At 38.1% G+C, this 13,290-nt stretch overlaps 1 protein-coding gene across 3 annotated transcripts in view; it reads left to right on the forward strand.

The window, feature by feature from the left end:
* Nucleotides 1–13,290, forward strand: part of LOC121922611 (histone-arginine methyltransferase CARM1-like) — a 63,763-nt gene that overhangs the window by 9,475 nt on the left and 40,998 nt on the right. For all 3 annotated transcript variants that reach the window (XM_042452229.1, XM_042452227.1, XM_042452228.1), the window contains exon 2: nucleotides 13,141–13,266. In XM_042452229.1, coding sequence (XP_042308163.1) covers nucleotides 13,141–13,266 — 126 coding nt within the window. The remainder of the gene's footprint in view (nucleotides 1–13,140; nucleotides 13,267–13,290) is intronic.

Below are 13,290 nucleotides of genomic sequence, written 5' to 3' on the forward strand. Positions count from 1 at the left end.
GGAAGGTGTTCAATTTCAGCATTTGTTAGGATAAAAGATTTAAAACTTCAGTCTTGCAGTTTCAGGAAGACAAAGTAAATCTGTGTGGGAAGGACAAAAAGATTATAACGAGGAAAAGTAAAATAAGCCAATATATAACAAAACCCAATACTATCCCTTTGGATAACGTAACAGAAAAAGATTACAGATTGAAAGTGGAATTATTTTTTCCTACATTTCTCAAAGGCTTACTATAGGACAGTGATGGAGAACCTTTTAGAGACCAAGTGCCCAAACTGCAACCCAAAACCTACTTTTTGTCATTTCTAGTGACAAACCCTAGTGAACTCTGTGTTGGGACAGTGGTGTGTGTGCCCACAGAGAGGGCTCTGAGTGCCACCTCTGGCACGCGTGCCATAGGTTCGCCACCACTGCTATAGGAGAATTAGATCTGACCTCTACCCTTGATAACCTGCTAATACAGCATTCTTCCATGAGTTCCACATAATCAAATACAGATCAATGACTATATCTTGCAAAACACAGCAATGTGCTGTTTACATGATGATGGTGCATGAGCATCCATTTATTCTGGTGCAGATGGCTATGATCAGGACACAATAATACAAAATGCTTTGCTAGCTCTTCCCAATTTTGTACTTGCAGTACCCCCATGGAATTGTTATTTCCATTTACAAAGCCATAGACTGAGCTGTTGGCTGAGATGGGGATAGAATTAAATTCTGCTGGGCAAATGCCCAGGACACTTGCCACTGAACTACGTTGGCTCAGAAATATAGAAAAAGAATGCACAACTGAGACACAGTCTGTCTTCTGTTTGCTCAGCACTCAGTACAGTATGCAGTTTGCAGATGTTGGGAGGAATGGTTTTATCTTGAAGTGTTTTAGAAAAGCTATTTAATGACAGCGTTACCATGACTGGCAAGGGGGAACAGCTGTTTTTATGTGCTTGTAAGTACTGAAACCAAGAGGCTCTTGATGACAGCTTGTCTCATGGAGATAAATATTGATCACAGTGCAAGATCAATTCTGTTTGTCTTAATTCATCACTTCTGCAAGATATTTTAACATCACACAAATGAGATTTTTATTTTAAATGCTCATGTTGTGTCAATGAGACACGGATTCATTTTATGATAAAGTTTTGAGGACAATAGAAGACATCTAGGGGGAAATAATGAGATTAAAATGTCCTTCAGTGATGTTCCTTTGCTTTCATTGTATATATGTATGCCAAAGGGCTCTGGTCTAGAGAGGCCCTCCATGTGTGATTGTATTGTGCACATTTTGCATGTGGAGAGCTCATGAAGCATTTGTATTTCTTTTTTTTAAAACCACATGCCTGTGTGGCATAGAAAGCTTCTTCTCACAAACCTCCAACTGGTCTTGATTTAGCATAGACAAACCTAACTAATCCTCTGCCATCCCACGTTTTCAGCTGCTTTTAAAATGTCCCAGTTCCTCTCTCCTCCTCCAACTCTCTCCCTTAGTCCCCTGTCAGTTGCTGCAAACTGAGTTTAAAGTACAAAAGCAGTTTATACACAGCACAGCAGGAGGGAGAGGAGAAGAGGGACAGAATCTTGCCCTTCCCAGAGCACTCCTACAAAAGCAAATGGCTGCACTTTGCAGCTTCTCTTAGCTCATGTGGTCTGCCTCATTGGTAAATTTTGTCATCTTGACCTCACTCTGATGTTGCTTGGCCACTTGTTTCCTGCCTTTCATCTGTGAAATGTTGGAAGGTATATTCTCTCGCTTCCTATTTTCCCTCCCTATGCAGTTTTTATAAATAAATGAAGATGGAAATAAATACAAGCATTCTGGAATGTCTGTAAAGCTGTAGTTGCTGTTGAGAAAGACAACACAAGTCAACTTATACTGTTAAGATCCATGGCCATAGAAAGTAATATACTGTATAGGAGGAATTCCAGTCTTGCATTTTCTATTAGTGGTCAATATGTAAAGGAGAGGCAAAGTCAAGCTAAAAAATAACAGTTCCTACAAAAATCCATTTGCCTCAGTTAAGGAAGTAGATGTGTACCTGGGCATTACTTCTTTAACAGAAAATTGGGTATAGAAACAGAAATAACATGGGAAGGAATGGGGTAGATTCTGCGACTCCACAAAAAGAAGAACAATTCAATGTGTTTCAGTAAACTTTTTTATTCAAAGCTATTTGCAGATATGGAATGAACAACCAGTTCAGATAATCATCACATAAGTAAAAATAAACATTTTGAACCTTCTCAAAACAACTTGAGGGCTTCTTCAGAAATGCATCCAGAGATGATTATATCTTTCACCAGGCTCCACCTTCCTGATTTTTCATTTTGGTAGAAAAACTCATAGAAAGGTGCTTCTTTAACTTGTGGATTGCTGATAAGGCAGGCATATCACTTCACTCTTTTTCTTTGTTTTGCGGTTTGCATGTGTTTAGTAAGGGATTCTGACCAGCTGCTGTTCACCTTGCCTGTTGTAGGCATGCATAGAATCAGCTAGAGTAGAATCCTGCTCTTTCCCAGGGCAAGGTTTCTTTTGCTTATTGTGTTGTTCACTGCAGACATTCTGCTGCAACCCAGCACTGAAAGTCTACGTTTCTCTAGCCATCATTCACCAACCTCCCAACACCAATACTGCTGAAAAAAATTCAAGCTAGGCAGAGGACAAGGAGTGATGAGAGATGGGTACCGTTTTAAAAAATGTAAAAAGAAGTTTCACTGTCAGAGGCTTTGTTACCTGAATTAAAGCTGTACTCCACACATAGGAAACATAGAAACTATTATTTTGACTACAGAAAGCATAGGTGCTCAGCATCCATTAGTAACATAAAAAGTAGTACTGTACCTTCCTATGCTGAAGACTTCGTTGTAAGCAAACATAATGGATGAAAATCCTTTCTGGCCCAACACCCTTCACTTAAGTGTACCCTGCCAACTCTTCATAAAATTTGCACTCCTTCAGTCCAGTGACTGACAGTATTTGCCTCTGGGTACAGGTATGCATCTCTGCACCAAAATTACATTACTCTTGGCTCACATTGCAGCAACCTTGTGAAACTATACCAGGGGTACTGGAGGCATATGAATTCAAAACCCTGCTAAAATGCGATTGGTTTGAAGACACAGAATAGCAGAGGGAAAAGGTGTTACTGGTATGTGTGAATGGGAGATGATGCAGGTTCAGAGGACTGCCTAGTCTCTTTTGACTCTTCTCCTTACCCTCCACTGCCTAAGTAGAGCTTGGCAAAATTACGTTTGGGGACTGCAGCTCTCTGAATTGTTCAACCAGCATGTGGTTCTGGGAGTTGTAGCCCAAAATAACCTTTACTGCTCTTGCAGCTATAATCACAGACATACAGATAGAATCCTGATCATTCCTTCCCTCATGCTTTGGATGTGAAATCTGTCCCAAATGACAATAGGGATTTCTCTCCTCAAACAGCATGAGATGTATTTTGCATTGTCAGGATCAGTGGTTCCCAAACTTTGGCCCTCCATTTGTTTTGGCCTTCAGATGCCAGAAGCCCTAGCCATCTTGGCAAACAGGAATTATGGAAGCTGAAGTCGAAAGGTTGGCAACCACTGGTCTAGACCCCAGATATTCATGTTGGGAGGCAATTAATCAGGCCCATCATTAGAGCTCAACAGCATTTGGCAACTGTTACCAATGGCTGAAGCCCTGCCGCAAAAGTGAGGATCTTTTCACCCCATTGATAGTCCACACTGACACTTGGGAAGCTTATTGGAAGGTATATACCCACAGTGAGCCATCTCCACTTTCACCTTAATACCCTCTCCTTCACCCACAGACAACTACAGCAGCCCCTTTCACTTTTCCATAGTACCTTAGCTGTGGAGGAAAAGACCCATTTCCAGATTGGTTGCATGACTCTTTGGCTGGAAAAAGGACAGGCAATTTGGTCATGGCGGCAGAGACCCAAACATTAGCTTTAGCCACCCATGTGGCTAAAAGCACAGTAAATACTTTTCAGTACTAAATTTCAAGCACCACTGGTTTGTCTAGCATGTTAATTCCCCTTTGATTGTTTTTGTTCCTGACACAAAGTAAAAAATGGCCATCAACAGTAGCAGCATTTGCCAGCTAAACAGGCTTTCTGGTGTTGTTGAAGCTGTGCCTGCCCGCTCCAAATTTGGGGGAGATGTGGTACGTCTGTCATGAAGGAACTTATCCAAGTGACAGCAGGGGCCTCATTAACCCTGACTTCATCCCTGAAATTAATAATTAATAAGTGATGGTTCATGGCTTTATTTGTCTGATCCATTGCCATCCCTTGTGCCCTGGGAGCCCTGGTGGAGCAGTGGTTAAATCCCAGTACTGCAGCCACAAGGTTGTGAGTTTCTTCTCTGGCAGGGCTCCAAGGTCCACTCAGCCTTCCATCCTTCATAGGTCAGTAAAATGAGTACCCAGCTTGTTGGGGACAATTAATTGGTTTACACATTGTAAATCACTTAGGGAGTGCTAGTTCACTGATAAGTGGTATGGAAATGTACTTGCTATTATATCATAATTGCCTGAAGAAAGTGATTCATTTGATTTATACAGTTGGCTTTCTAAACTTTCTAAAACTTAAGCATCAGCAAGCCTTCTTAGAACCTCTTGAACAAATGCCACAGAAGCCTTACTTAGTGCAGGGAAATCTGGGACATGTATTGGGTTGCATATTCATTTCACATACTGTATGGAGATGGTCAGTTCTATTCTCACTGTTCTCTTGGGTGAAATGAGAGTACACCTTTAAATTCACTCAACATTTCTGTATAATGATACACTTCGATGGAAGCTGTTTGTAGGAAAGCTTTTCTGTGAACCACCACTGTTCTCCTTCAACAGACATGCAATGTTCTGATATCATAACAAGGCTGTGAACTATGAAAACACTGATGTTATAGAGAGAGGGCAGATTGTTGGTGCATGCTGTTCAATCACTCCTTGCAGCAGGAGAGTCTGAACAAACCACAGATCTTAAGACCATGGTTAGGTTACTGTGGTAGCAGAGCCCAGCAGCAGCTGGCACTCTAAGCTATTTCTCTCCCAACACACCAAAGAAAGAACCCAGAGTTTGTTCTGCAGCTTATTTCTCTGGCTTGTGGTATATGATGTGAGGACAAGTCAGCATACTTTGGTTTCTCTTCAGATCATATAAATCATTTGCCTTTTACTAAGGACAAGTCAGAATGCCAGCTTCTGTTAGAACATAGCCTTCTGGCTGTAAATGGGATTAATCATCCTTGATAAGACTAGCTTCACATAGTTCCTGCAATTATCTCAATGTTTAAAATATGACCACAGTTTAGACCAGTGGTTCTCAACCTTCCTAATGCTGCAACCTTTTAATACAGTTCCTCATGTTGTGATGACCCCCAACCATAACATTATTTTTGTTGTTAATTCCGATATATGTTTTCCGATGGTCTTAGGCGACCCCTGTGAAAGGGTCATTCGACCCATAAGGGGGTTGCGACCCACAAGTTGAGAACCGCTGGTTTAGACTAAGGCTGCTGCTACATTAATGCAGTTTGACACCTCTTTAACTGTTATGGCCCCACCCTATGCAATCCTGGGATTTGCAGTTTGTTGCGCATCCAGCTCGCTAACAGAGAAGGCTAAATATCTCATAAACCTACAAATTCCAGGATTCCATAGCATTGAGCCATGGCAGTTAAAGCAGAGTCAAACTCCATTAGTTCTGTAGTAGACATGCAGCCTAAGTTCCTGTACAAAAGCTTCCGTATTGTAGTGTCAGAAGAATATACGTTATATACTGGTAGTTCAGTCTGTAACCATCTTTAAAAATTAAGATAACCACTGCAACTGACACTGTATAGAATCCCATCTCATTTTAACAAAAAATCAATAATGATATATTTTTGATAATCTTCTTCAAATGATGGTTTAAAATATTCAGCAGGGTTGTCCCGCTAGCCTAAATGCACTGTTCTCCAGAGCATGAGACAGAAAAGAAATATGACACTAATGACACAGCATCCTAGTTGTAAAAAATTCCATTTTAATCGTCTGGAAAGGCAATAAAATTACTTAGACCCAGACCCCCTTCCCTATTTTCTGATCTTCAGAACTATTTCATAATGCCAGGGAAGCATGTGCTATAGAATGAACAAACTGCCTTGTAACGCTTTTCACAGTCTCCTTCAGAAATTCTGACAGTCTTGCTAAAATCAAATAAACAGGCTTTCTGGAATGTGTGTGTGTGTGTGTTTTGTAATTATGTGAAATGTATTTATATTATAATCTGCAAAGCCATTCCTCCGTGTTTAGGAAGTACCTCAAGGCTCATTTGTATGTTTTGTTGATGAAAATGCACCAAACTATTGGAACTTGAGAATACTATCTTGTGCACTGGTATTAGAGTTGTGCACATATGGAGGCAGTCTTAATGTTTGCAGGCTGACCTATAGTTACAATGGTTTATGCAGGTGTTGTGCTTACAACACACTGCTGGACTTATCCTTAACCCAGCATGGTCCCATTAAAGTCAGTGGGGTGAGTTCAGTATAACTGGACTGTAACTTTGCTGTGCTTTTAAAAACTCTTTTGGAAGAATGTAGGGCCAGATACCACCAAGGAAACTGAAAGAATAGTGTTCTTGCTATTACATGCTGTAACAGCAAGTAGGAATTTGTGTTTGCAAATGAACATATTGAATGAATTAAGACTAGATGAACTCTTTTTCATCAAGTATTTTTGAGGCACATGGACTATTTTAAATTTTTACATCATAGAAATAATTACTGATAAATATAAAGTCTAATGTGCTCTGCATACTCGTACTTAGGAACGTATTTTGACAACAACAACAGAACAATGAGACAGATTTACTCCACTTTTAATGTGTTTTCTGACACATCAGGCCTTTCTGTTTTATTACGTATGACAGAGGTAGATGTACCACCTTAACAAATTGTAACAGCCCTAACTCACTGAAGCATATGTTCAGCTTCTCCATTAATTAGAGAATCTAGAAAGTTAGGTGAAATCAGTACAAAAAATCAAATTAACAAAATAACAAGTCAGTAAATTAATTCCAATCTCTGGTAAGGCCCTACATCCCCCACCCCACGCAAGTCTAATTTCAGTCACAGGAGAAATATGAATGCAACATACATACGAAAATCTAGATGAGACAATTTGGTCAATACTATTCTAGAAATATTTTTTTCTGCAGCCTTTGCAGTTGTTATGTACATACCATCTGTTTGTTTTCTTTCATAGTCACTCCAGACCACATTGCTATTAAGCCACGTTTTAGCTTTTATTTTCCTCTATGACATGACTTCATAATATTCTTTTATAGAGAGAGACAATAATGTCTTTTAAAATTTTTGATGAAAGGTTTGCTCCTGTTATTGATTTCCCCCCCTATTTTTGAAGAGATTATACATGAGAATTAAATTTTGTATATAGTTTCAAAAATAGGGCTGTCAGAATCAGGCTAATCCAGCCATAGCAAATTTGTGTGTGTTTGGCATCTCAGACATACACCATAGATGAAGAGTGAGGAAAATGTGGCCCATGACATCCAGTCTTCAGGGCCCCAATTTGTGGTCTGTGAAGTCCCCAGAGTCCAAGACAACCTGCCGAAATAGTTTTAAAAATTTGAGTGCTTTCCCCCCTACCTCTCCCATGGCTTAAAACTGCTGCAAAACACAATGGTTTTGCCTAAGGACTGGAGTGCAGCTTTGGTGCAGCTTTCAGACTCTTAGGACGCATGCATCATTGAAACACCATACCTCCAAAGTGACTTGAAGCAGCTTTATTTAGGCTGTCTGTATAGGGCCTATGACACACATCTAGCATCTTAATAGATAGAATGGAATTCAAGGGAGAGGAATAGAAATGCCTGGTTACTCATAAAAATAAAGTGGAGACATAAGTACAGAAAGAGAGATTCTGCAGATAAATCTGTATTTCAAGTAAACAGTCACTGTCTAGACATAATTCAAGCAACAGAATAAGAAGCTTTCTTTTAAAGTATCAGTGATCTGTGACAGCAAATCTGTGCATAACTTGTTCTTCAAGATTCTTACACTGAGCTTTTTATTACGGGAGAACTTCAGTAATAAAAAGGTGTTAATCTGAACTTTTAGAAAAAGATAAGTTGTGTTGCAACTGTGCTCTGAAGAAATTAAACATACATCTTCTGAGTATTTGTGTTCTGTGGATGAAAAATTACTCTTTGCTTTAGTGATAATAAAACATTTGCTGTTGTTAATTGTTGGATCTAAGTTTTATCACTTTAATATATTTACCAAAATGTATAAGATTTGTATAAAATATTTATATAGATTGGTGTTCTTGTTTTGTGTAATAGCCAGGAAACTTACTTTTGAAACAGAATTTTAGCATTTGGCAATAATGGTAAATAGTATTAATTATTTATTTACGGTATTTATTTCATTTTTATTTATTTTATTTATTTATATATTACAAATAATGTGCTGATTCTGCTGCTCAAAAATATGATTTTTAAAAAGTAGAATGTTTTAGAATCTAGCAATACTTGCACAGTTTACTGTGTTTGCTGCCTGTGGGCTTGTCTTGTCTTTACTTCCCTCACTTCCCTGCAGTACACATTCAGTTGCAGTTATTTGGTATTACCACGGTTTCCAAGTGTACCCCTACCAGACCGCATAGAAAAGTAAGGTGTGAACATTGGTATATATGCAATTTTTATATGTGAAAATTCAATTAAAGTGGGTGGTAATCATTAGCCACAAGAGGAGATTTGGGCAAAAGCTAACCATGAGTAGCAGGGGTGCCAACTGACTGCAGACCTATTTGATAAAGCAGATTGAGAAGTTTCTATCAGAGGTCCACACTAGCCAGGTCCAGCTCTTATCCAACATAACATAACATACCTTACTGTGCCTAGAAAAAGAAGGACAGATTACTTTCAGTAGTACCGGTAGATCTCAGCACTTTTCTGCCTTTACTTATAGTTATAATTGTAGTTATAATTTAATTTCATCTGATTCCAAGCAGTGTCTTGATCTCTTTTTCACTGCTCCTAAAGCAGTCACACACATTGGGGCAGTGAATTGATTGATTCTGCATAATTTGAACAAAAAATCAAACTGTAACAGATTTTGAATCCTCCGTTTGACAAAGGAAGATTTCAAAACTGTCACACAGTTTGACAGCAGTTATACAAAGTATTAATGTCTTAATATGATGCCATTTTGTACAATAATTTCCTTTGTTCTTTTTTCTGTGCTTCTGGTAAATTAGTTGATATTCAGACAAGTTAATGATATGTTTTACCATTCAACTGTGACAACTCTTTTCCTATGGAATAAGAAATAAGTTTCTGCGTGGCAAACTAAACATGTCTCTTCTCATCTCTGCCAAAAATAAGTAAGCCAAACTATGAGTTATAGCTATGACACCCATCTGATCTTCTGACTTGTGTATTGTTAAATATCTGTCATGGTATAGCTTTCATGTTTTCACTCTTCAATTAGAGGGTAAACTTTCAGCATATCATAATGACTGTATAAATTCCTAAAACAAAGCTAAGAAGACTCACAACTTTTATTTTCTTATGGGAAAACATTCATCATGTTTGCATAATCAGAGTAATAGCCCTGTTGTTTTACATTTACTCTAATACATGTAAAAGAATTTATATAGTTAAGAGACAATATTTCTACTACTCATATGAAACATTTTCTTTATGAAAAATGTTGGTGTCAAAAATTAAACAGAAGTAGTTTGTAAAGTGGCAGTTTGAACATTCCTATGTTGACACTTTTGTGTCATTTGGACAGTATATGTGGCATGAACATACTTTGTCTATGCACATTAGTGAGTCATTGTTATATGTATTGATCTCTATAAATCTGTGTTACTGGGGATGCTTCTATAAAGATTTAATTCCTATACGGTGAGTCTGTTCCTGAAGTCATTCAAGTATATTTTGAAAATTGCTGATTTTCCTGGTAAGAAGGTCTGTATTTGGAACCATTCTGAATGTTTATATTACATTTTAATTATACATCAGAATTTTGGGCATGGGACATAAGCAATCTTTTAATCTGTTATAATTTTCTTAAATTTGGAATTGAATAATTTATATCTATTTTTTTCTTTGAAAAGTGGAACAGAAGTTTAAATCAATAACAACAACAAAACCCTTAATAGAATTAATATAAACTACAAAAGGCAAGAGCTACAACAGTAAAACCAGCTACTGAATAAATAGTTCTGTAGTAGCAGCAAGCACAACTGAGCATTATTACCAATAGCACTACAGAATACTATGTTAAAGTCTTTCTGAAAGAGCTATACTTTGGCCAAACACCTACAAAAATATATGAGTAGTTTAATTTATGTAAAGGCCTGCTTAAAGCTTTTTCTACTGGAACATCCATCTTAATACAGAATCTTTTTATAACGTGACTTCTAAACATTCCTCTGGTGGAGATTATTAAATCTGTTACAATGAAATGAAATGGGTCAGTCTTTTGTACTAAGGCTTTTCAAATGGTATTTCATCTGAAAAGCCTTAATATAAAATATAAGAATGATTGTGAAGTCGAAGGCTTTCATGGCCGGCATATATAGAACATGGCCACATAGCACGAAAAACCCACAAAAAATAAGAATGATTATTTGGGAGCAAATCCTACTGAATTCTGCATCATCCACTAAATGAGAATGATAGTGACCCTTACTCCTTAAGATGAAGGCAGGATTGCTGGTTTTCTTACATTTGTATAAGAAGCAACATCACAGTACACACCAACAAGGCTTGTATTGTGCACTACACACTTGTTCCCCATATGTTGTGGAGGGTGGGGTGAGATGGGATCCAGATGTCTTTCCTAAAGGATGGACAGTTTCCTGAAGGATAGACGGAAGAACCCCTACACTTGTTGCTTGGAAAATGCAATTTTCCATCCCAGATACCACATCGTATGTATTGAGTTGTACAATGTATCACAAATATTAAAAGCAGCTATTACATGCTTCATTTGAGATCCTTGGTGGTGAACGATATACCATTCTATTTTTTGTGGCTCTGTGTGTCTGTGCGTGTGTGTGTTTTACAAGCTCCCTATTTTTAAAAGCATTATAGCTTCTCACATTTTCTTCACTCTTCACAATACCTTTCGCGTGGAAAAATGTTCACTTCACCTCCTAAGCTGTTGTTTTTAAATAAATATGGCACAACCTTGCCTGTACCTTACACAAGGTCACTCTCCTTTCATTACTGCTCTTGCTTGTGCACCTTGACTAGTGGCACAGTCCTATGAAGTCTAGGGCAACATAACACTAATATAACTGCACTTGCATTCAGTAGGACTCACTTCTGAGCAGAGATGCATTGTAAAAAATAGTTAAAAGAAATATTGATTCTGAAAAGAAATAAAGTTTATTGTGATGCTAATCTGAAAAGCATTACCCATACATTGCACTAAATGATGATTAAAAATTTGAATCATGGTGTTTCGATGTTCAGTGTTTAAGAAAGTAGCAAGTAGGAGAAAATCAGCTTCTGTTACCAGGTTTCAGATCAAGCAACCCTTAACAATGTGCTGTCAGGAATTAAAACTGCTCTAGCAATGTATCAAAAGTATTACAAAGGAAAGAAATCCAGTGACTTTGCTCAGAAAAATGAATTGAGAAGTTTCTGCTTAATGAGAAATTATTGTTATAGCTGAGTATGTGTCCTTCACACACAAAGAAATTCAGCATATCAGGAATGTTGTCTTCATTAATATACAAACACATTTTTGAAAAGGTCTGGTGATAACCTATAAAGCCTATATTGCTCAGGTCCAGATTATTTGAAGGACCGTATCTTCCTTTAGGATCTTCTGGAGAGGCCCTTTCCTCTTTCTCAGTACTTTCTTGGGCTCATTTGGTAGAGAAAAAGAGAGAGGGCCTTCTCAGTGACTGCTCCCACACATTGGGATCCTCTCCCTAGGTAGGCTAGGATGGCTCCTTTCTTGCTGTCCTTCTTCCAGCAGGTGAAATCGTTCCTTCATGCTTTGGGGAATTGACTGGGATGGGCTTTTAAAGGTATGCTGTGCTGTTTTCTGTGCTGTTTCATAATTGTCTTTTAATGAATTTCAAATGGTTTTAACTCTACAGATTGTTTAATATTGAAAATATAATTTATATTTATATTTTTTGTATGGTTTTATTCTGTGCTGGTTTAAATCATTTGTAGGATGCATTGGTTCCCATTATTGTGGGAAAGGCAGGATATAAACTAATAATGATGATGATGTCACTCTTTGCAATAGTATTCAGGGTTTTGTAGTATGTAATTACAGCAGTTCATTGTTCCATAGTGACTTGATGTCTGTATTCTTTTTTGTGGCAAAGGAATAAAGAAATAATATTGTATTATTCACCACCTTCAGTGCATAGCCCAGCCCAAGTCATAAGAGAGTGCTACCTCAGTCTTATATCTACCTGACTACTTATCAAGTAAATCACATACACACACACACCCCTCCTCAATGTAATTTTATACACAGGGGGAATAGTTTGATTGTAAATGCTCTGTGATAAAGCATGTGTGCACATAGAATGTTTAAATTCTGGGGAGAGCTCTCTTGAAGAAAAGAGAAATTCCAACAGTGAATATTTAAAGCTGTTTATTTAAAATTAAAATTAAAAATATTTAAAATTCCATATTGAAATGAACCCAAGGGAAGTAGAATAATGTGTTCACAGTTTGTGCTTCTTTCTCCTGATTTGTCTCACCTATGCTTTATCAAAATGAATGGAATTAAGCATCAGCACACATCTTCGTCTGGCAGCTGCAGGATCCCTAGTCCCCATTTGGAAAATTCAGTGGTGCCAACACTGAGGTCCCCCCTTTAAACACCTGGAACTACCCGCTGTTTTAATTTCCTCTCAGTGCCCTCAGCCCTGTCTGCCACTGGGATCCACCTGGCTCACATTGGAATCCTGATGTGTCTCTGTCCACCATGTCCCCAGGCACCAGATAATCCCCTTTGAGGAAGACTTATTTAGAAGGGGCCCCAACAACATGCAAGGCTGTCTCTGGCCCAAAACCTAAGGCATAGCACAACAGATTTCTGTGGTTTTATTTATGTATTTACAGACCTTTCCTCCTCTTCTCTACAGCTGAGGGAGTATGTGTGTTCAGATGCATGGTTAACAGAGATACAGAATTCTGCCGTGTGGGAAGAGACTCAGTTTTGATATCGCTGGGCTACAATAGTGCTTTGCTCCAATTCAGGTCACTCTCTGGTAAGTGATTGATACCATTACCAG

The sequence above is a fragment of the Sceloporus undulatus genome, chromosome 2, assembly GCF_019175285.1.
Source record: "Sceloporus undulatus isolate JIND9_A2432 ecotype Alabama chromosome 2, SceUnd_v1.1, whole genome shotgun sequence".
NCBI classification, from domain to species: Eukaryota; Metazoa; Chordata; class Lepidosauria; order Squamata; family Phrynosomatidae; genus Sceloporus; species Sceloporus undulatus.